Below are 22,110 nucleotides of genomic sequence, written 5' to 3'. Positions count from 1 at the left end.
ATGACCTGGTACAGGAATCTCCCTCCTAACTCCATCAAGTCTTGGGCCGAGCTCAAGGAACTCTTTCTGAGTCACTTCACTGCTTCCCGCCGTCAACCGAAATCAGAGGCAAACCTCAAAGCTGTAGTCCAAGGGACCAACGAGCCTCTCCGAGACTACCTCGACAGATTCAACAAGGAGGCCGTCCAAGTGGAGACGACCGATTACATGAAAAGGTATCTCCTCGAGCGAGGGCTCCTCCCCGACAGCGAATTCAGGAAAGCGATAAAGATCGAAAAAATGCAATCTATGAACGCCATCTTGAAAAGGGCGCAGGCTTTCATCTCCTTCGAGGAAGGCGAAGCGGCCGCAGTCAAAGCATCAAGGGGAAATGGCGTTACTCGGAGCTCGAGCCAAGACCCGTCCGCCGCGCCCCGAGCAAACGAGAGAAAGAGGGACGACAGGTCCCGCGACACAAAGAAGCGCAGAGGGCCAGCAGGACGCTTCAACGACTATACCCCCCTGAAAGTTTCACGGGAGAAGATCCTGGCCGAGTGCATAAACGCCGAGTTCAGAAACTCCAACATCAGGCCCCCGAAGCCGAATCCCTCCCGGCCGGGGACCGACAAGTCCAAATACTGCAAGTATCACAAGAGCCACGGGCACCTGACAGACGAGTGCATACACCTGAAGGACGCCATCGAGACACTGATCAAAGAGGGTCACCTTTCTAAGTACACAAAGAGAGGAGACCCTCCCAGAAGGAATGACCGTCGGAGCTCCGACGAGGGCAATTCACCGAATGCCAGGCCGCTGCAGGTAGCGTTATCCGTCACCCGACCAGAAGACTTCATACCCTCGGTCGGAGTGACATCTGCCCTCAGCGTCTGGGAAGGGTTCCCGACAGCAATGCTGATATCCAACGGCGGGGACCCTAGCTCCCTCATAATCGGCTCCGTGAAAAGGAAGTTCGACGAGTTGATCAGCGCCACCACGGACATGACCCCAACCCTGAGGAGATTTAAAGGGAGGTCAGAACCAATCACTTTCTACTTGGAGGAGCTACCCGGCGGCGCCCCGAACGCCACAATCCCACTGCTCGTGCGAGCGAGGATGGCGAACTTCGACGTCCGTCGGGTCCTGGTCGACGAGGGAAGCTCGGTCGACATCATGTACTCCCACCACTTCCAAACCCTACAGCTGGACGACTCACATCTCACTCCTTACGTGGGCTCCGACCTCCAAGGATTCAACGGAACAACCACAAAGCCGTGGGGTTACGTCGAACTGCTCGTCTCCTTCGGGGAGGGGGAAGGGAAGCTTCCAGGCAAGTCAAGACACGGTTCTTGGTGATAAACTGCAAGACCCTCTACAACTGCATCATCGGGCGCCCCACTTTGGCCGAACTCACTGCCGTCCCCTCAACCGTTCACCTGAAGATGAAGTTCTATACGAAGAGGGGACGAGTAGTCACTGTCAATGCCGACATCGAAGCTGCTAGGAGGATATTCGACGCATCAGTAAAGGGACTGGAGCTAATCGCCCCACCCTCCAGCACCAACAAAAAACCAAGGGCTGAAGATAAATCCCCTCCTGAAGATCGGCAGACGACAACAGACGTCAGCTCAGTCGACCTCGACGCTCGGTTCACAGAAGAAGAGCTAAAGAACGGCGAAGAGCCACAGCCGAAGACAGCTCACCCTATCCGGCCCATTCCAGACGGGGATTTCGAGCTCATTCCTCTGGGTGACAACCCCGACAAGGCTGTGAAGATCGGCAAGAACATCCCAAATACACCGAGGAAGCAGCTCATAGCTTGCCTGAGGAACAACGCCGACTTGTTCGCCTGGAGCGCAGCAGAGATGCCCGGACTCGACCCTGAGGTCGCCTGCCACACACTCTCCATCAATCCGACCGCAAAAGCAGTAGTTCAACGTAGGCGTCGACAGTCTCCCGAGAAAGCGGAGGCTGCCGAGAAAGCTGTAAAAGACCTCCTAGAGGCAAATTTTATTTCCGAGGCCAAGTATTCAACTTGGCTCTCAAACGTTGTACTAGTCAAAAAATCTAATGGAAAATGGAGAATGTGTGTTGATTATACTGATGTTAACCGGGCATGCCCCAAAGATGCATACCCGTTGCCTAATATTGATAGGCTGGTCGACAACTCGGCCGGCTATAAATTATTGTCGTTTATGGATGCTTATTCAGGATACAATCAAATCCCCATGGCGAGATGCGACAAGCAGTGCACGGCGTTCATGACCGAGTCGGGCAATTATTACTACAACGTGATGCCCTTCGGACTCAAGAATGCCGGAGCCACATACCAACGGATGATGAACAAGGTTTTCCGAGGAGAGATCGGCGACACCCTCGAGGTATACATAGACGACATGATCGTCAAATCTCGAGAAGACGCCGACCACACGGCACATCTTGAACGGGTGTTCGAGCAGGCCAGATCCTGCAAGATGCGTTTTAACCCAAAGAAGTGCACCTTCGGAGTACGGGCGGGCAAGTTCCTCGGATTCTACCTAACCGAGCGAGGAATAGAAGCCAACCCGGATAAATGCCAAGCGTTCTCGGAACTCCCTACCCCTAACAATAAAAAATCTATCCAAGTACTAAACGGAATGCTCACAGCACTATCCCGCTTCGTCGCAAAATCCGCCCAGCATGCCCTCCCATTTTTTAAGTTGCTTCGGAAAGAAGCGACCTTCGAATGGTCCGAGGAGTGCGAACGGGCATTATCTCATCTCAAACAGGTACTTTCCAAACCGCCCGTCCTATCCCGGCCAGATGGCAACGAGATCCTATATCTCTACCTGGCTGTCTCAAACGAGGCGGCCAGCGCGGCCTTAATCCGAGAAGCTGAAGACGGACAGAAGCCAGTATACTTCACGAGCAAAGCCCTACAAGGGCCCGAGGTGCGGTATCAACAAATAGAGAAGGTCGCACTGGCCCTAATAACAGCTGCTAGGAGGCTGAGATATTACTTCCTCGCCCATACCATCGTCGTCCGGACAGACCAACCCATCAAACAACTTCTCAGCCGACCAGATATGGCCGGGAGAATGCTAAGATGGTCCCTCGAGCTGTCCGAATTCGACATACAGTACGAGGGCAGGCAGGCACTAAAAGCTCAAGCGCTCGCTGATTTCGTGGCCGAGATGACCTCTATTTCCAGCTGCCCGACCCCCACCGAAAACAAATGGACCATCTACGTGGACGGCGCTTCGAGCACCTCGGGAAGTGGAGCCGGCATTATCCTAGAGAATGACGAGGGGCTCATCATCGAAGTATCCTTGGTCTTATCTTTTACCACGTCGAGCAACCAAGCCGAGTACGAAGCTCTCCTAGCAGGCTTACGTCTTGCCGAGGATGTAGGAGCTAGAAAAGTCATGATTTACACCGACTCCCAGCTCGTTGCTTCCCAAGTCAGCGGCGAGTACCAAGCCAAAAACGACACACTGGCCGAATATCTCACTCTCGTCAGAGAGAAAATGAAAAAATTCACAAAGGCAGACGTCGAGCACATTCCCCGAGAGCATAACTCGCGCGCCGACATATTATCCAAACTTGCGAGTACGAGAAAGAAAGGCGGAAACAAGTCGGTAATCCAAGAAATCTTACCCAGACCGAGCATAAGCAAAAATGCGCAAGCTCTGCAAGTATTCGCTATCGGGGACGACCATTGCTGGATGACCCCGGTATATAACTTCCTCACCAAGGACGAACTACCTGCCGACGCGAAGGAAGCTTCAACTATCAAGAGACGAGCCTGCTCGTACACGGTCATCGAGAACAAACTATACCGACGAGGCTTCTCCATCCCTCTCCTTAAGTGCGTCGACGCGTCGCAAGCATCTGAGATACTCCAAGAGCTCCACGAGGGGATCAATGGCCAGCACCTCGGCGGCCGATCACTAGCGAGGAAAGCCCTCAGAGCCGGTTACTATTGGCCAACCATGCAACAGGACGCCAAAGAACATGTCCGTAAATGCGACAAATGCCAGCGTCATGCCGACATGCACTTGGCTCCCCCTAACGAACTTAAATCTCTATCATCACCTTGGCCTTTCTCCACCTGGGGAATGGACCTTCTCGGACCATTCCCGGTCGGCTCGTACCAAAATAAATATCTCGTGGTCGCCGTCGATTACTTCATGAAATGGATAGAAGCCGAAGGGCTCGCCAAGATCACGTCTCAAAACGTACTCCGGTTCTACAAACGAAACATACTCGCTCGTTTCGGGGTACCTCAGGCTATAGTCACCGACAATGGCACCCAGTTCACGGACAGAAAGTTCCAAGAGTTTGTGGCCAAGCTCGGCACGAAGCAACACTTCACTTCAGTCGAGCATCCTCAGACGAACGGGCAAGCCGAGGCAGCCAACCAAGTCATCCTCCGAGGACTAAAGAGGAGACTCGGCGAAGCCAAAAAAGCTTGGGTCGAAGAACTACATAGTGTACTTTGGGCATATAGGACAACCCCCCACTCGAGCACGGGCGAAACTCCGTTTAGGCTAACATACGGCACCGAAGCCGTGATCCCCGTGGAAATCCGAGAACCGTCTCGGCGCACTGAGTCACCCCTCGAAGAGGAGCTCAACGACGAGGCTATGAGGGAAGAGCTCGACATGGTCGAGGAGATCCGAACAGGTTCTTCCCTCCGAGAAGCAAAGTTAAAACAACAGATAGCTCTCCGCTACAACACCAAAGTTATCAAGCGCGAATTCGAAGTCGGCGCCCTAGTGCTCCGCAGAAATATGAAGGATTCGCGCGAGGGTAAACTAGCCCCGAACTGGGAAGGGCCGTACCGAGTTTATGATAAAACCGAGAACGGCGCCTACTACCTCGAGGATCTCCTCGGAGTAAAACTTGCTCGGCCTTGGAACGCTGAAAAACTCAGACGTTATTACAGTTAGACCCAACCTAACGCCCCCGGACACCTGTATCCAACACGGGTGCTAGCCGGGCAGGAACCCGCGTCATCGGTACGAACGCGGGGACTCCACGACAGCAACGGTCGAATTTCCCCACAAAATGGGAGAACCGACCACACGGAAGACTCTACACCTAGACCCTCCGTGGAAGTACCTGCACGGCAGAACCCCAGCTCGCGATGGGATCGTTCACGCCGCAAGAACTTGGCCCCAATCACGGTCTCGTACTCGCTATCAGCGCATATCTGCTCTGCGCACCCGGACCGTACTCAACACGCCCGAGCAATCAATCTAGGCCGAGCATAGTCCATAAAACCCAATAATATCACAAGTATAGAGGTAACTCTTCGGCGTTTCCGAGCATAAGTCAGCAGTTACCAAAAACAAAATAACGGAGTACGTCCCCGGCGTACCCGAGCGTAACCGATTAAAATCGAAAAATATCCTAAGTATGGAGGAAATACCTCGGCTTACGAGCACAACAGAAAATTTATCAAGATACGAGCATACAACAATAACACTTTGAAGGTGCAAATAAACAGATATAAGCAAGCAAGATTATAAAACATTAAAACTGCCGACCAAATTGGTCGGCGATGTCCAAAGGTTACAATCAAAATGCCGGGCACGCAGGCCCCCAAAAGTAATCCGGGCATAACCCAACAAAACATAAAATGGCACGCAGGCCGAAGAAGACAGGCACGCAGGCCCAGGACCACACTATCTACTCTTCACTCCCAGGAGACTCGGGCACTAACACGCCGTCCACAATCTTCGAAGAAAGCCCAATATTATCCTCCTTCAGGCCAGGGTTCAGAAATTTCAGCTGACGAACTGCACGGTCGAACCCGACTTCGGCCATGTCGGCGAGGCTTATTTTCAGGCTATCTATCTTCTCCACGAACTCAGCCCTAGACTGCAGAGCAGCCACGTCCGGCAACTCGTCAGCCGAGGGAGCCCACTCAAGCTGAAGGTCGGCAAGCTTTTTCTTCTCCGCCGCTATCTCCTCGTCCTTCTGCTTCAGAACCGCATCGATCTTCTTCTTCAACTCCTTGCGATCGGCCTCCATGGTCTTCATCTTGTCCTCGGCAGCCTTCTTAGCCGCCTCCGCCTTCTTCAGGGCCTCGGTCGAGCCCGAGCCACCATTGGCTAACATTTGGGCCATCCCCAAGACCCTCATCACGGCGGCGTTGTCGCACGCTGTTAGCTGAAGATTTCGTTTTATATTGTTTGTCCTTCGAAGGAGTTGAGAATCGAAGGAAAGATGGTTACTGATGGCCATCCCTTAAAAAGTGAAAGAATGGCTACTGATGGTCATGCCTCGAAGATACAGACTTCTAAGTTCGTTGAAGATAGTGAATACTGAAAGACTAATGAAAGCATATGTCTTCGGGACTTAGACAAAATTTATAAAGTATATATTTAAGTGTTACTACTTAGCGTGTTTTCATAGTGTTTTTACACTGCCACGCGTCGAAGACGGACTCAGGCGGGAAGATTTGAAATTCGAAGGCAGTATCGTAACTGTCCAAATACAGATGGCTTCGCTGGAAGTTCTGATGAGAAACGTGGCAGCAGATTAGTGTAGGACCGTTAAGGTCGAAACTAGTATAAATAGGGGTCTTTATGTTAGGATTCCGTGTGTTCATTTTGTACAAATCACTCACATATTTACTCAAGTATCAAGTGTTACGAGAAAGAGTCCGCTGAGAAAATGTACGTATGACACCACCATTTTAATACATGTGTATTGTATTTCATTTTCGAATACATTTCTGAGTTACTGCATTCCATTTATTTCTTGTCATTTACATTCCTGTATCTTTATTTTACTTTCGAATTTACTTTCATGATCATTTACTTTTAAAGTCCTTAACGTTTCTGCAGTTTAAGATTCTTTATGTTTTAACAATTTTTAAGTTTCATATGTTATGTTATTTATTTTTCTTGTTGAAGTTATAATTACATATAACGAAGCAATTACCAAGATTCTTGAATCGAACAATACTCATCGAAGAGGACAAATTACGAATATGATTCAAATGAACATTGATAACAATCTTCTTGACTATGTGTCCTAGGATCAATCTAGTCGATCCTGCAAGTAACCAAATCATATTTATTATAGTTTGGAAGACTAGCGGTTGTTTACCGGAAATCACCGTAAACAAATTGGCACGCCCAGTGGGACAGTGTCACGCGGATTGTTTTAATCAATTGTTTTGTTTTTGTCTAGACAATATCAAGACCTTGTATGAACCTTAGGAACGGTAAATTAAAAGACAGTGCACAACCGATTCCCAAACGAAGGTACAACAGGAAAATGGTCGTTACGGCCAGTGCAGGGGGTAATCAAGATCCCCCACAAGGTTCAGGATCAGGAGCGGCAAATTCGACTTCTACTCAAGAAGCACGAGATGCAACGGGTCCAAATGGATCGAGACCTGCAGACAATTCCCAGACTGCGCCTGAAAATACTACAGGACATTCAGGAACTGTTCCAGTTTCGGCATCGACAACCGCACCCTCATCTACAAGTGCAGATGATGTACTGTATCCCTGGACAAACGCTGCAAACAATTCAATGGGTCAAGGCACAAGTTCTGGCTTCGAATGGAGACCAAATAGTCCATATGGAATGCCATACCAATTCCCATTTGGAACAGACGTCCGAGGGGCAAGACCTATAAACACCTCAACTCATAATACGACATTTTCACCAAATGTTAGTTCAGTGGGTCGAAGTGGACGCAACACTAATTTTTCTACCCAAATACCCAATTTCACCACAAATAACCAAGCAGCATTTCGACAAGAAATGGATGCAAGCAACCATGATATGGTAGGGGTTTTGGCCAGAGAACTAACTTCAGTCTTGAACCCACTAATGGCAAATGTTACTACGACAAATAGAGAAAACGTAGAAATTTTCCAAAATATATCATCGCAAATGAATCGAATGGCAGAATTCATGGGAGTACCACCACCTAAAAGGAAAGACAAACAGCCTGTGAATCAAGAAGAGAGGCCTATTTTGGAACGTGTGCAAGATATGGTTCCCCCACCTAGGACGGTTCCTAGGGATATAGGCCCCTCACGAAGGACGGAGTCGTTCGAAAAGACTCCGGTAATTAACTTGGAGGATTCAAGTCAAAGGACCGTCCCCTTTCGACAAGAAATGGAGGAAGAACGACCCAGATTGAGGATTTTGGGTAGGGACGATCATCCAGATGAGATTGTCCAAAGAGTTAGAAGAGAAAATCTGGCCACAGAAAATAATTTAACTGCCATGATAGAAAGGGTTATGGCCAATAATGTCCTTAGTACTGGACTCAGACGTCCAAATTATACATCCCCTATATCAGATTATATCATGCAAACAGAATTGCCTAGGGGAACTAAGGTTCCTAAATTCACAAAATTTTCTGGCGAAACTAATGAGTCAACTGTGGAACATATTGCTAGATATTTAACAGAAGCAGGAGACTTAGCGGGAAACGAGGATCTAAGGATTAAATATTTCCCTAGTTCGCTGACAAAAAATGCGTTTATTTGGTTCACTACTTTGCCACCAAATTCGATAGACGCATGGGCATACTTAGAAAGGTTGTTCCACGAGCAATTCTACATGGGTCAAACTAAGATAAGTCTGAAAGAATTGGCCAGTGTTAAAAGAAAATTCGCAGAGACAATTGATGACTACTTAAATAGGTTCCGCCTGTTGAAATCAAGATGTTTTACAACGGTTCCGGAACATGAACTCGTCGAAATGGCTGCGGGTGGTTTGGATTATTCAATAAGAAAGAAACTAGATACCCAATACCTCAGGGACATGGCCCAATTAGCAGATAGGGTTCGACAGGTCGAACGCCTGAAGGCGGAAAAAGCTAGGGCAAATAAAAGCTATAAGAAAGAAAGAGTGGCGTACGTCGAAGCCGAGAATGTTGATGAGGAGTCTTTCAATGACTCATATAGCCCTGAAGAAGTCGAAATAGACTTGGCTGAATTAAAAGAAGCGCCACCTTATGCTTGCAAATTGTTAAGTCCAGCAAATGGAAAAAACCCAGTAGAAAATGATAAGAATGATAGGTTCCCTAAGAAAACTTATACATTTGACATTACCAAATGTGATGAAATATTTGATTTACTGGTAAAAGATGGCCAAATGATACTACCCCCAAATTCCAAAATTCCTCCGTTGGAACAACGGAAGAAAAGAGGTTTCTGTAAATATCATGGTTTTTTAGGCCATAAAACTTCTCAATGTTTTCTTTTCAGGGATCTAATTCAAAATGCTCTCAATGATGGAAGGTTGAAGTTTGCTGACAAAACCAAGAATCAAATGAGGGTAGATTCAAATCCTCTGAACATTGCTGACGCTAGCCTCTGTGAGGTAGAAGATATCAACATGGTGGAGGCGTCTGAAGTCGAAGTTGTAGAAACTAAATCAAAGTTCAATGGAAAGCAGGCTACTGAAAGCCTAAATGGTGACATAATCTTCAATACTGATGTTGAAGAATCTTCCAAGGCAGAGATAACTGAAGCCTCGAAGGAAGAAAGCAGCGAGGCCACTGAAGACCTCAGGATGAAACTCCAGAAAATACAAATCTCTGAAGTTCCTCCAGTAGCAGTTAACATGGTCAGTGCCAGACGCCCAGTATCTGAGTTTGGCGAATTAGAGACTTGGTTAACAAGGCAAAATGGGGGCATCGAAGCTCCACAAAAAATTGAAAGCCTCAAAGAATATCTTTGGAAATGTCACGAGAGAAGCGGTGGTAAGCAATGGATGTGTCCAAGGTGCTCGATCATGCTGAATCGAAGAGTCGAAGCCAACTTTGAGAAGGCTCGGCGCGAAAGATGGGAACATCCAGGAAGAGAGCCAAATCCCCTGCTACAACTATATCCAAAGATGGATGAAAGCTTGGTAGGATTTTTGGTCAGATGCCACAAAGGAAACACTGAAGTTGCTCTGTGTCCCAGATGTGGGGCAGTCTATGATGAAAGACTCGCACGATCATTCGAACGCATATACTGCCATATGAGTAGGGAAACTCAGGGGTTGCGTCCTAACCTTTATGGTTTCGACATATGGACTCCGACAAAGAGGCCTGGTAGTCCACACCTTAGAGCTCGAAGAGTGACTTTCAAAGTCCCTGCGAATGCACCCAGGGATAGGTGGATACAAGCTAATGCAAGAACCAACAAATGGCGAAGCTGGGACCAAGGAGGAAGAACTGCAATGGCATATAGGAAACAATTTCAAAGACCAAATCGAGAGGCGAATCGATTGGAGAATTATAAGGGAAAAAATCCTATGTCTCGATCCCAGTGGAGAAGGCATCAGAGGATAAAAAAGTCTCAGAAGGAATACAGGCCAAGAGAAGTTGGAGAATCTAGTAGCAACCAAGTCTCATACCAGGGGGCAAAGTTAAACAAACCTCCAGTGGAACGCAGGTTGTTCGAAGCTGAGAAACTCTTAGATGAAGAAGAGAAGATGCGTTCAAATTCCTGGAAAGAAGAGGATAGAATGACAAATGATTTTGATTCCGATGGAGTGTCATCCATAAATCTTAATTGTAATGTAGTATCTGTACTCCCTCACGAGTTTAACCAGGAAGTTGAAGTAGAAGACTGCAAAGAGGCTGATATCGAAGAAATGACAAAACACAGACCTGTGTGTTACTATGTGCTGAATAATGGTGCAGTAGAAGAACAGAATGCTTTCTTCGAAAGACCAGATGAGGGTATGCGAAACCACTTGAAGCCACTTTACATCAGGGCGAAGATTGAGAATGTTGGTATTAATAAAGTCTTAGTTGATGGAGGAGCAGCAGTGAACCTAATGCCTCAATATATGCTGAAAAGAATTGGTATGTTCGATACAGATATAAGGCCACATAACATGGTCTTATCTAATTATGAAGGCAAAATAGGACAAACACTGGGAGTTGTTCAAGTCAATTTGACAGTAGGCTCAGTTACGAGGCCGACCATGTTTATGGTTATACCAGCAAAAGCAAACTACAACCTTTTGCTTGGTAGAGAATGGATTCATGGTGTAGCAGCTGTACCCTCAACAATGCATCAGAGGGTGACGATTTGGAGAGAAGATGGTATAGTGGAGAATATCGAAGGTGATCAGAGTTACTACATGGCTGAAGTCAACCAGGTAAATAGAACCAACTTCGATAGGAACCTGGCAAACATAGGTCCTTGTCATGCTGCTGAAGAGATGTATGCTCCAAATAGAAATGCATTGTACTATTTGACTTTGCATCCAAATGGATTCCAATGGGATAGAGAGATCATGGATGGACCACCAGATACAGCACCATTGGAGAATTATCAGACAGTACGGCCAACAGGCTGGGATGATGACGGTAATAATGTCTGAGTCTGTGTTCTTCGAAAAGATTTCGGCCTATGTGGCCGAGAACAAAAGAAAGGCGGCTCTCGAAGCCGAACTATCAAGTACAAAGATAGATACAGTTCCAATCAAGGAAGGAACAACAGAATTGGAGATACGTACGAGTTTCGAATTCCCTGAAGACACGGCTCCAGTTGAAGAGATCATAAGAGAAGAACCAAGTCAGAGGTTAGATGCAATATACGACGAAGAACCTTTGGGATTCGAGAAAGACCCAATGGCGTCGAATATAAAGATGTTGGCCCAAGATCCTCTTGAAGAAGTAAATCTTGGAGACAATGATCAAAAGAGAATAACATACATCAGCGCGAAACTAGAGCCTGAGTTGAAAGCAACGATCATCAAAATGTTGAAAGACAACAGAGATTGTTTTGCTTGGGATTATGATGAGATGCCTGGTCTCGGAAGAGACTTAGTCGAATTGAAATTACCAATAAAAGAAGGGAAGAAGCCAATAAAGCAAACTCCCAGAAGATTCGCGCTAGAGATTCACTCGAAGATTAAGACAGAAGTCGAAAGACTCTTGCGTTGCAAATTTATCCGAACTACAAGGTATGTCGAGTGGATTGCTAATATAGTACCTGTAATTAAAAAGAATGGCTCATTAAGAGTATGCATAGACTTTCGTGACCTTAATGCAGCTACTCCTAAAGATGAGTATCCTATGCCTGTAGCAGAAATGCTAGTAGACTCAGCCGCAGGTTTTGAGTATTTGAGCATGTTAGATGGATATTCAGGATACAATCAAATTTTTATAGCAGAAGATGATGTATCCAAGACAGCATTTCGTTGCCCAGGAGCAATAGGCACTTACGAATGGATTGTGATGCCTTTTGGTCTGAAAAACGCTGGGGCAACTTATCAAAGAGCAATGAATTCTATATTTCATGACTTTATAGAAACATTCATGCAAGTGTATATAGATGACATCGTGGTAAAATCTACCTCGGGTATGAGTCATCTCGATCATCTAAGCCAATCATTCGAAAGAATGAGGAAATATGGCTTGAAGATGAATCCCCTTAAATGTGCTTTCTTTGTGCAGGCAGGTGATTTCTTGGGTTTCGTAGTCCACAAAAAAGGGATAGAAATCAACCAAAACAAGACAAAAGCCATTATGGAAACCAAGTCTCCATCCAAGAAGAAAGAATTGCAGTCTTTATTGGGTAAGATAAATTTCTTGAGAAGATTTATCTCTAACTTAAGTGGACGCACCCAAGCTTTCTCGCCCCTATTACGGCTTAAGCAAGGAAAGTTCGAATGGAGTGCAGAACATCAAGAAGCTTTCGATCAAATAAAGCAATACTTGACGTGTCCACCAATTCTCATTCCCCCGAATGGGAAGAAGCACATGCGCCTGTATATCTCAGCATCAGATAAAACAATAGGCAGCATGTTAGCCCAAGAAGATGAGAACGGCATCGAAAGAGCCATTTATTACTTAAGTAGAGTACTCAATGATGCAGAGACTAGATATACTGATATAGAAAAACTCTGCCTTTGTTTGTATTTCTCTTGTATCAAACTTAAGTATTATATAAAGCCAGTTGACGTCTACGTTTCATCTCATTGTGATGTTATTAAACACATGTTATCTAAGCCAATACTACACAGTCGGATTGGCAAGTGGGCTTTAGCCCTTACTGAATATTCATTAATATTTCAGCCTCTCAAGGCAATGAAAGGTCAAATTGTGTCAGATTTCATTGTTGACCATGCGGTGGTTGAGAATCATCAGCATTATGTGGATTTGAAACCTTGGAAGTTATATTTCGATGGTTCAACACATAGAGAGGGTACTGGTGTTGGAATATTGATAATTTCTCCTGATGGAATTCCAACAAAGCTCAAGTATAAAATTGAAGGTCCATTATGCTCCAATAATGAAGCTGAATATGAAGCATTGATTGCTGGACTTGAGGCTTTGTTAGAATTGGGGGCAACCAGAGTCGAAATTAAAGGAGACTCCGAATTGGTCATCAAGCAATTGACAAAAGAGTACAAGTGTATCAAAGAGAATTTGATCATGTATTTTGTTATTGCAAATAGGCTACTCAAGAAATTTGAATATGTGGAATTAAAACACGTATCAAGAGTGAATAACTAGGAAGCAAACGACTTGGCACAATTAGCCTCAGGATATAAAGTATCAAAAGAAAAGTTGGAAGAATTGATTGAAGTAAGAGGAAGAGCAATGTTTACTAAACTTTTGCCAAGTGATCTGGAGAACTCACGATTGGGTTATGCCAACAAAGAACAATTCGAGGTACTGAATATAGATTCATTAACAGACACAGATTGGAGGAGTCCAATTATTAACTATCTGAAAAATCCTTCCACGGATACAGACAGAAAAATCAAGTATAGAGCCCTGTCATATTATCTGATGGGAAATGAATTGTTCAAGAAAACTCCTGAAGGGGTATTGTTAAAATGCTTGGGAGAAGCAGAAGCATACTTGGCTCTGTCGAACGTACATAGTGGGGCATGTGGTGCACATCAAGCAGGGCACAAAATGAAATGGCTTTTGTTTCGATATGGGATGTATTGGCCTTCGATGTTAAAAGATTGCATAGAATTTGCAAAAGGGTGCCAAGAATGCCAAGAACACGCAGGTATCCAACACGCCCCAGCAAACGAACTAAGTACGATAGTAAAACCATGGCCTTTTAGGGGATGGGCACTAGATTTGATTGGAGAAATTCACCCCAAGTCCTCTAAAGGTCAAAGATACATTTTGGTGGGAATAGACTATTTCACAAAATGGGTCGAAGCAATACCGCTGGCAAATGTGGATCAAGAGGCTGTGATTGAGTTTATTCAAAAACATATTATATATAGGTTTGGAATCCCAGAAAGCATAACAACGGATCAGGGATCAGTCTTTACTGGACGAAAAATGCAAGACTTTGCCAGAGAAATAGGTTTCAAGTTATTTACTTCTACACCTTATTATGCTCAAGCAAATGGCCAGGTTGAAGCAGCAAATAAAGTAATAATTGGCCTTATTAAGAAACATGTAGGAAAGAAACCCAAGAATTGGCATAAGACTTTAGATCAGGCACTTTGGGCTTGTCGAACATCTCCAAAAGAAGCCACAAATACAACTCCTTTTCAGTTAACGTTTGGACATGACGCAGTACTTCCAATTGAGATATGTTTGCAATCAGTAAGAATACAAAGGCAAGCAGACATTCCTCCCAACGTATACTGGGAATTAATGATGAACGAGTTAGTAGATTTGGACGAAGACAGGCTTCGAGCATTGGAAATGATAAAGAGGCAAAAGGAAAGAGTGTCCAGAGCATATAACAAAAAGGTGAAAGGTAAAACTTTTGTTAATAATGATCTAGTTTGGAAAGTTATTCTACCTATAGATCGAAAGAATCAGGCACTTGGTAAATGGTCCCCACATTGGGAAGGACCCTTTCGAATCTTAAAAGTATTCTCGAACAATGCCTACGAAATAGAAGAGTTAGCAGAGGATCGCAGGATCTTAAGAGTGAACGGGAAATACTTGAAGAGATATAAACCTAGCATGCATGAAGTAAAGATTGCAAAGACGTAGACACTCAAAGTACTACGAAAAGCCAAAATGGTCAGGCATGTGTCAAAATATACTTCACATTGATCAAAATGGCTTTAGAATCAGAAAGAATTATGGAAAGAAAAATCAAAACACCAAAATATTCTTTTCATTGCAAGCATGGAAATACATTTCATTACAAAAAGATCCAGAAATAGGATCTGAGATTACAAAAAGAGAGGAAGGCATAGACATATAAAAAGATTAAACCTAGACTCGCTAGTTAATTCTGGCGTCTAGACCTTCCAGAGATAGCACAGGAACAGGTTCAGCTTCGAACATGTCCCTAGCCCCAGAATCACGCATTCTTCTCACTACGCCTTTCTTGAGAAAAATATAACTAAGGAGTCTCCCGTATGGAAGACAAGTTACACTTTCTCGACGGTCCACGCCGATAGCAACAGCTTTGACAAGACCTTTGAAGATCATCAAAGGTATGTTAATCTTTCTTCCCCGAATACCACAGAGAATAAACTCCAGATCTTCAACCATGATGTTATTCTCATCAATCACCCGAGGTTGAAAGTTGCCTACGAGCATTTGGTGCCAAATCCTGATGGTTTGTGCGCTGTAGCGATCACTATCCATGAGTGTTCTCAACATGATATGAGTAGTCATGCTGAAAACATTATCATCAAAAGTTGCTCCGGAGTTATTGCATCTTATGAGATTGGCAATAGTGGTGGGGGTAATGCTAAGGTGAGCATGTCGAACGGATGAATCAATGGTGGCTCTACCTTCAGGGTCCATGCGTAAAGACGCATTCATCCAAAACTCTGCCACCATATTAGGGTAGATGGCACCCTCCAGGACTTCCTCAAAGTAGAAGTTCAGTTCCTGATTAGCAAAGAGATTTTCAATGTTAATGAAATGACGAACGAGTTCATCCTCATCAAGTCTGAACTCACCCTTGATGAGAGCTTTGAGATCGTTAAAGGAGAGAATTCCAGCCATTTCAGGGAAAAATGGTCTTTGAGAGGAAAGAGTTGTGTTTTCTCTTTTTTCTGTGTTTTGGTTTGGGGAAGAAATACTTGAATGAAGAAATAAAAGTGATATGGAACCCTTTATATAGAAGGAGAATACTGAAGGTTGGTTTTACATTTTTAATGAGTGATTAGACTGCGGTTCGTTTTTCAAAGTAAGAAGTTATGGCCTCCGCCGTTTCCCGCCCTTGGAAGTTGAGAAGTAATCATTAAACTGATGCACGCACGTCTTAAAAACCGACGTTTTGGAGAAAATGACGTCACTTTTAATAATGATTATGGCTAGAAGAAGTGGAAACGTCAAGTCTAGAGGCAAGAGTGCTGCGAAGGATGTTCAGGTTCTACATGTTGTATTTAATAAAAGCACTGTAGGAAATCTAAAGATATATTTAGCAGAAAATTGAAAGATTTGTTAAAATTAATGCAAGCAAATATTATAGATAGAAATGGGAGTCAGGCGTACAAATATTATATGTCTCGATTACAAAATAAAAATCCAACAAATGAAACAAGATTGAAGACATCTAGCTAAAGTCCTCAGGGAGATCCCTTTTGATCTTCAGATATTGAGTTTCCCATGAGGACATTCGAAGTTCAATTAGTGCCCTTTGTTTCTTCAACTTTTCGATCTCTGGCACTAACTTCTGTGCAGTCTCGAAATGTTTGATTCCTGACTGCACCACTTCGAGCAAATCTTGTTGGTTAGATTCTTGGAGGGCTGCTTGGCTACTTTCAGCTTCCTTTATCTTGCCCTCGAGCATTTTTATTTCTTGTTTCCAGGAGCTGATTTTCTTCTCATATTCATCAATGGCTTTTTGATTCGCCGAATGTTTAAACTTGAGGGCTTCACCTTGTTTTGTGGCTTCCACAGCAGAATTCCATGAAGAGTCATGAGAGGCCACTATCTCAGACAATTCTTTCTCGACGTTTTGCTTTCGAAGAATGTCAGCTTGGAGTTGTTCAAGGAGAGAGCCTAGCAGAACAATCATCTCTGAGACTTCTGGGGAAACTTGAAGCAAATCTACTTTCTTTAAAAGTTGATTTAAGTTGTAGCTTTTAACAGGGTCCCAGTTGAGAACATCTACAAGATTGACCCCAAAGAATCTCTCTTTTATCTGTCGAAGAAGATTAGGAGTATCTTCCTTGTCACTAGAATCTGCAGTTACAGCTGGAGAGACATCAGGCTCCGAAAGTGAAGAAGTATTCACATTCATGATAGCCCTTAGGAACCCAAGAGGATCAGTTTGTTTAAGTTGTTCAAGCTCCGAAGGAGTAAGCTTCGTAGGAGCAGGCGTCGAAGTTGTCTCAGGAATAGTTTTTACATCGGGAGTCGAAGTTCCTTGAGAAATTGGTTTTTCTGGTTGAGAAATCTCCTCCATGGCATCTTTCTCCGATGCAGAATCTTCGTTGCCATGTGATTGCTGGTTCACATTGTCGCTGCCGGAGAATGGATGATCCTCTTCCAAATCTTTGCCTTGATGAGTAGGTGGGGATTCGTCAGTAGATTGGCTTTCTTCGATTGGCTCATTAGGCAATATAGTGGCAATTGGCCTAACGTCTTCGAAGACTGGTGAGAGAACATGGGTTCTAGCTTGAGAAGTATCTGTTTCGAACGAAGCCAAGTTAATCGTGAGGTTAAGCCTTCGAAAGTTTTAATTGACGAAAGTTGAAATTTAACAATTACCATAAAGTTTATCAACATCAATGGTGAGGCCAGGGTCTTTGAAACCAGAAGTAGCAGTGCCAGCATCATCCTGCAATAACAAGGTAAAATGCCAGTGCAATTAGTTAGTTAAAATTACAAGATAATATGTAAGACAAACGCAAGATACCTTGGGTGGATTATTGTCTGGGCTTGAGTTATGACTTTCCAAAACAAGAGCATTGCTGGCAGTCTTCAAAGGAGACTCTTCAGAAGACGCCTTATTGCCAGGAGAAGCAGCTTTTGAAGGACTTGCCTTTTTCCCTTTTCTTGAAGGGGTAACAGCTTTGTGTTTCTTTTTCTGTCCTTGTCTAGTTTGAGGAGGAGATTTGTCTTCACCATCTGAGGCATTGGTCGAAGAAGCTTTACGCTTCGAACCCGTTGGGGGTTTCGAGCTCTGGCAAGTGAAAGATGAGAAAGATGAGTACCAATCACAGAATTGTACAAGATTTAGAGTATGAGATAAGTATTTACCGTGGGTTTCTTATCCGTGACGATCGAATCACTTTCATTTGGTTTGTCGCTTTTAGATGTCTCAGACTCTTTTGGGGCAGAAGCTTCTTTAATCTTCCTCCTTCGTGCAACAGCTGTAGTTGAGACTGAAATCAGTATATCAGTAAAAGAAAAGAAAAGTCAGTTGAAAAAGATTATCTTAATTCAAACCTTCAGGTATTGGAGTCAGGACACGGACATGTTTAAGATCTATATGAAGATGTCCTTTGAAAGTATCCAAGGTATGCTTAGTCGGGGCCACTCGTTCAGCGCGTTTTTTAGTACTCTCTCGAAGAATTTTGAGAGCATTCCCACACACAAACCAGTCTGGGAAAGGAGGACTTAGAGCCACACCAAAATCAGCACTTGGTAGTGGAGGGAATTTTGGAGGATGAAGTTTGAAAGCCACTTCATAACGTAGTTCTGGTCGAACATACGAGGGCAATTTCAATTTATTTAGTTTGGTGGAAAACTTTTCGCGCAAAGCGACTGCAGCCTCACGAACGGTCCGACTAAGATCATCAGGCCTATAGATAGTTTCAAAGAATTTTTGAAAAGCTTGGATTTCTTTAATATGAGTTGAAGTACCTTTTTTGAAGTTCTCCTGCACATCAGTGAAAGCTGCGGTTAGTTCTTGAGCAAGGCTATCAGCATCAAAAATTTGAGAGCTATAATACTCTGTCCACCATTGATGGAAATCTGGTGTAGAGTAAAAAGAAGGTTCAAAAGGAATAGGAGAAAGATTGGTGACGTCAACGTATTTGTCGATTTTTTGTTCACATTCTTCTTCAGTCAAATACAAAGTGTGGAAACACATATGGTTCCTTTTCTCATATAAGCACTTGGGTGTTATTTGAGTTAGCCCAAACTGCCTCGAGACCAAATTTGGTTGATAACACATGAGGATACATTGACCCTTTGATGGTCGAAGACGGTGGGAAAATAATCTTGGAGTCAGAAAGGCTTCCCAAATTTCCATGGATTCAGTTTGCTGATCTTGAGATGTTGGTGGAAATTTTCGAGTAAACCATTCAGGACCTATTATTCTATGTACAAATGGGGCCATGGAAGGATCGAACTGATCACGCCGAGCAAACATCATTGAATACGCCAAGAAATGTTCATGAAGCTTTCCCATTTCCTCTTTTGGAGTTAGGTAAGCTAACCTGGTCCCTTCTATAGTTCGATTTTTGATTGTGCTATCTTCCTCATTGACATCTCCTCGAAAAGGAAGATAAGTTTCGAATGTGGCATTGAGCCACAGTTGCAATAACCAAAAAGGACCAGCATAAAGTAAACTGCCAGATTTGAAATTCTTGGTAAGATTCGCAGCTTCACTAAGGTTTTCGTAAAGAGACCCTAGAAGTAGTTGGCTGAGGTTGAGTTTTCTACCAGCATGCAACTGATTAGCCATGCAAAGGTACCTCTTTGCAACCTGGATAGATCTTGAGCAGAAGGCGCACCGTGAGAGCCATAATGCTAGAAAAGCAATATGCTCTTCGTCAGATACTGTCGCTTCGGTGGTAATATGGTGTTTCTGGATGAATGCCGTGTAAGTAACTTGCGAATCGTTGAAACCTATAGTGTCATTATCCATGTCATTGGGATCAAAGGTTTCGCCAGTTGGTCGAAGTCCCGTAATAGCAGCCACATCAAAAAGCGTGGGGGTAACCATTCCACAGGGAAGATGGAAGGTATTGTGAGAAGCATCCCAGAAATGAACCGCTGCTACTAACATGGGTTGGTTGTATTCTAAACCTGTTTTTGACAGTTGGATCAAATCGTATATCCCTAACGATTTCCAAAAGGATCCTTTTTGTTTCTCTACCTTTTCTAGCCAAGCATAATACAAATCAGGATCTTTGGCTAAAGGAAATGACCTAAACACTTTTACAGAATTGGTCATGTAGTTTAACCTAATTTTGGCTAAAGCTAAAGGGGTTGCAGTTGAAGTTTCCTCTACATTAGTAGATTTGCCTAAAGGAGAACGACCGTCTTCATCTATCCTAACTTTGCTAACTATTGGTCTAGTTTTATAGTAAGCAGGGAAAAACTTATTCATGGATTGGATATTTTCACTCGGTAACGGACCCATAAAGGCAAGAGTTTTTCCAGAAAGATCAAAAGGTATGATTACCTGGGAAGCGTAGATTGCGCGTATTTCTTCAGTATTAGGGTTTGGGACGAACTCTCGTTCCCCAGAACGTGTTGTTGATTGGAGCTTCACAGCGGGTTGAAGAACATTTGAAGATGAAGCCATGGAAGAGTTTTTGCTAAAGAGAGCAAGATTTTAGAAAGAGTGAAGATATTCTTAGTTTTCTCGGTGTAGAAGATGAATGGAAGGTGGTATAAAGGCACAAGGTCGAATATTTAAAGGTTTAACGGAAACCCTTTTAAATCTTTTGGGTAAAACCCGAGAGACACATGGCGGTTGGTGATTTAATCCAACGGCGGTTGAATAAGTTAGCCTTACTCCTAGTATATAGGAATAATGATCAGTAAGTAAGGTTAAAACGTGGGAATGTAAGTCATGATAAGACATCTTTGAAAATGACAAGACGTTTCGGAAACAGTGTTATCAGTGATTATGACGTTAGTCAGCAGTCTTGGAACTTTCAAAGATCATAAAAACGAAATCTTATAATGACAAGAAACGCCTATTTCTGTTGATTCTCGAAACAGGCATTTATTGGGGGCAATTTGTTAGCTGAAGATTTCGTTTTATATTGTTTGTCCTTCGAAGGAGTTGAGAATCGAAGGAAAGATGGTTACTGATGGCCATCCCTTAAAAAGTGAAAGAATGGCTACTGATGGTCATTCCTCGAAGATACAGACTTCTAAGTTCGTTGAAGATAGTGAACACTGAAAGACTAATGAAAGCATATGTCTTCGGGACTTAGACAAAATTTATAAAGTATATATTTAAGTGTTACTACTTAGCGTGTTTTCATAGTGTTTTTACACTGCCACGCGTCGAAGACGGACTCAGGCGGGAAGATTTGAAATTCGAAGGCAGTATCGTAACTGTCCAAATACAGATGGCTTCGCTGGAAGTTCTGATGAGAAACGTGGCAGCAGATTAGTGTAGGACCGTTAAGGTCGAAACTAGTATAAATAGGGGTCTTTATGTTAGGATTCCGTGTGTTCATTTTGTACAAATCACTCACATATTTACTCAAGTATCAAGTGTTACGAGAAAGAGTCCGCTGAGAAAATGTACGTATGACACCACCATTTTAATACATGTGTATTGTATTTCATTTTCGAATACATTTCTGAGTTACTGCATTCCATTTATTTCTTGTCATTTACATTCCTGTATCTTTATTTTACTTTCGAATTTACTTTCATGATCATTTACTTTTAAAGTCCTTAACGTTTCTGCAGTTTAAGATTCTTTATGTTTTAACAATTTTTAAGTTTCATATGTTATGTTATTTATTTTTCTTGTTGAAGTTATAATTACATATAACGAAGCAATTACCAAGATTCTTGAATCGAACAATACTCATCGAAGAGGACAAATTACGAATATGATTCAAATGAACATTGATAACAATCTTCTTGACTATGTGTCCTAGGATCAATCTAGTCGATCCTGCAAGTAACCAAATCATATTTATTATAGTTTGGAAGACTAGCGGTTGTTTACCGGAAATCACCGTAAACACACGCCAGCTGTTTCTGAAGAGACGGGGGGTCCATCTCACCGATCCGACGAGCTTCATCTGGGGAGGTAACCAGGGGGAACCTCTCAAAATAACCTCCATCCTTATAGCAGGGAGGCAATACAAAGGCACGCTCGGAACCCAGGTTCGACGGCTCATGGCATCCCCCCTCGGTAGGACGAGACCTCTTGTGAGACCTCTCATCTAAGTTCACCCGAGGAGAGCCTGCCGAGGCCGAGTTCTCTGCAGCACCGGTTCCCCGACTCTTCTTCTGACTTTTCCTCTTCGCGTCCAGAGCCATCTTCAGGACCGTGTCCTCCTTCTCCG

The 22,110-nt window shown here is 43.8% G+C and overlaps 1 protein-coding gene across 1 annotated transcript; it reads left to right on the top strand.

The window, feature by feature from the left end:
- On the top strand, positions 1–1,332 carry LOC131632017 (uncharacterized). Its single transcript, XM_058902781.1, has one exon. It carries the CDS (start codon positions 1–3, stop codon positions 1,330–1,332), a length of 1,332 nt encoding a protein of 443 aa, XP_058758764.1.
- Positions 1,333–22,110: the final 20,778 nt, after the last annotated feature.

Source organism: Vicia villosa, unplaced genomic scaffold (assembly GCF_029867415.1).
Source record: "Vicia villosa cultivar HV-30 ecotype Madison, WI unplaced genomic scaffold, Vvil1.0 ctg.000893F_1_1, whole genome shotgun sequence".
Classification (NCBI taxonomy): Eukaryota; Viridiplantae; Streptophyta; class Magnoliopsida; order Fabales; family Fabaceae; genus Vicia; species Vicia villosa.
Note: the sequence above shows the minus strand (reverse complement) of the source record. Positions and strands in the feature narration are given on the sequence as shown.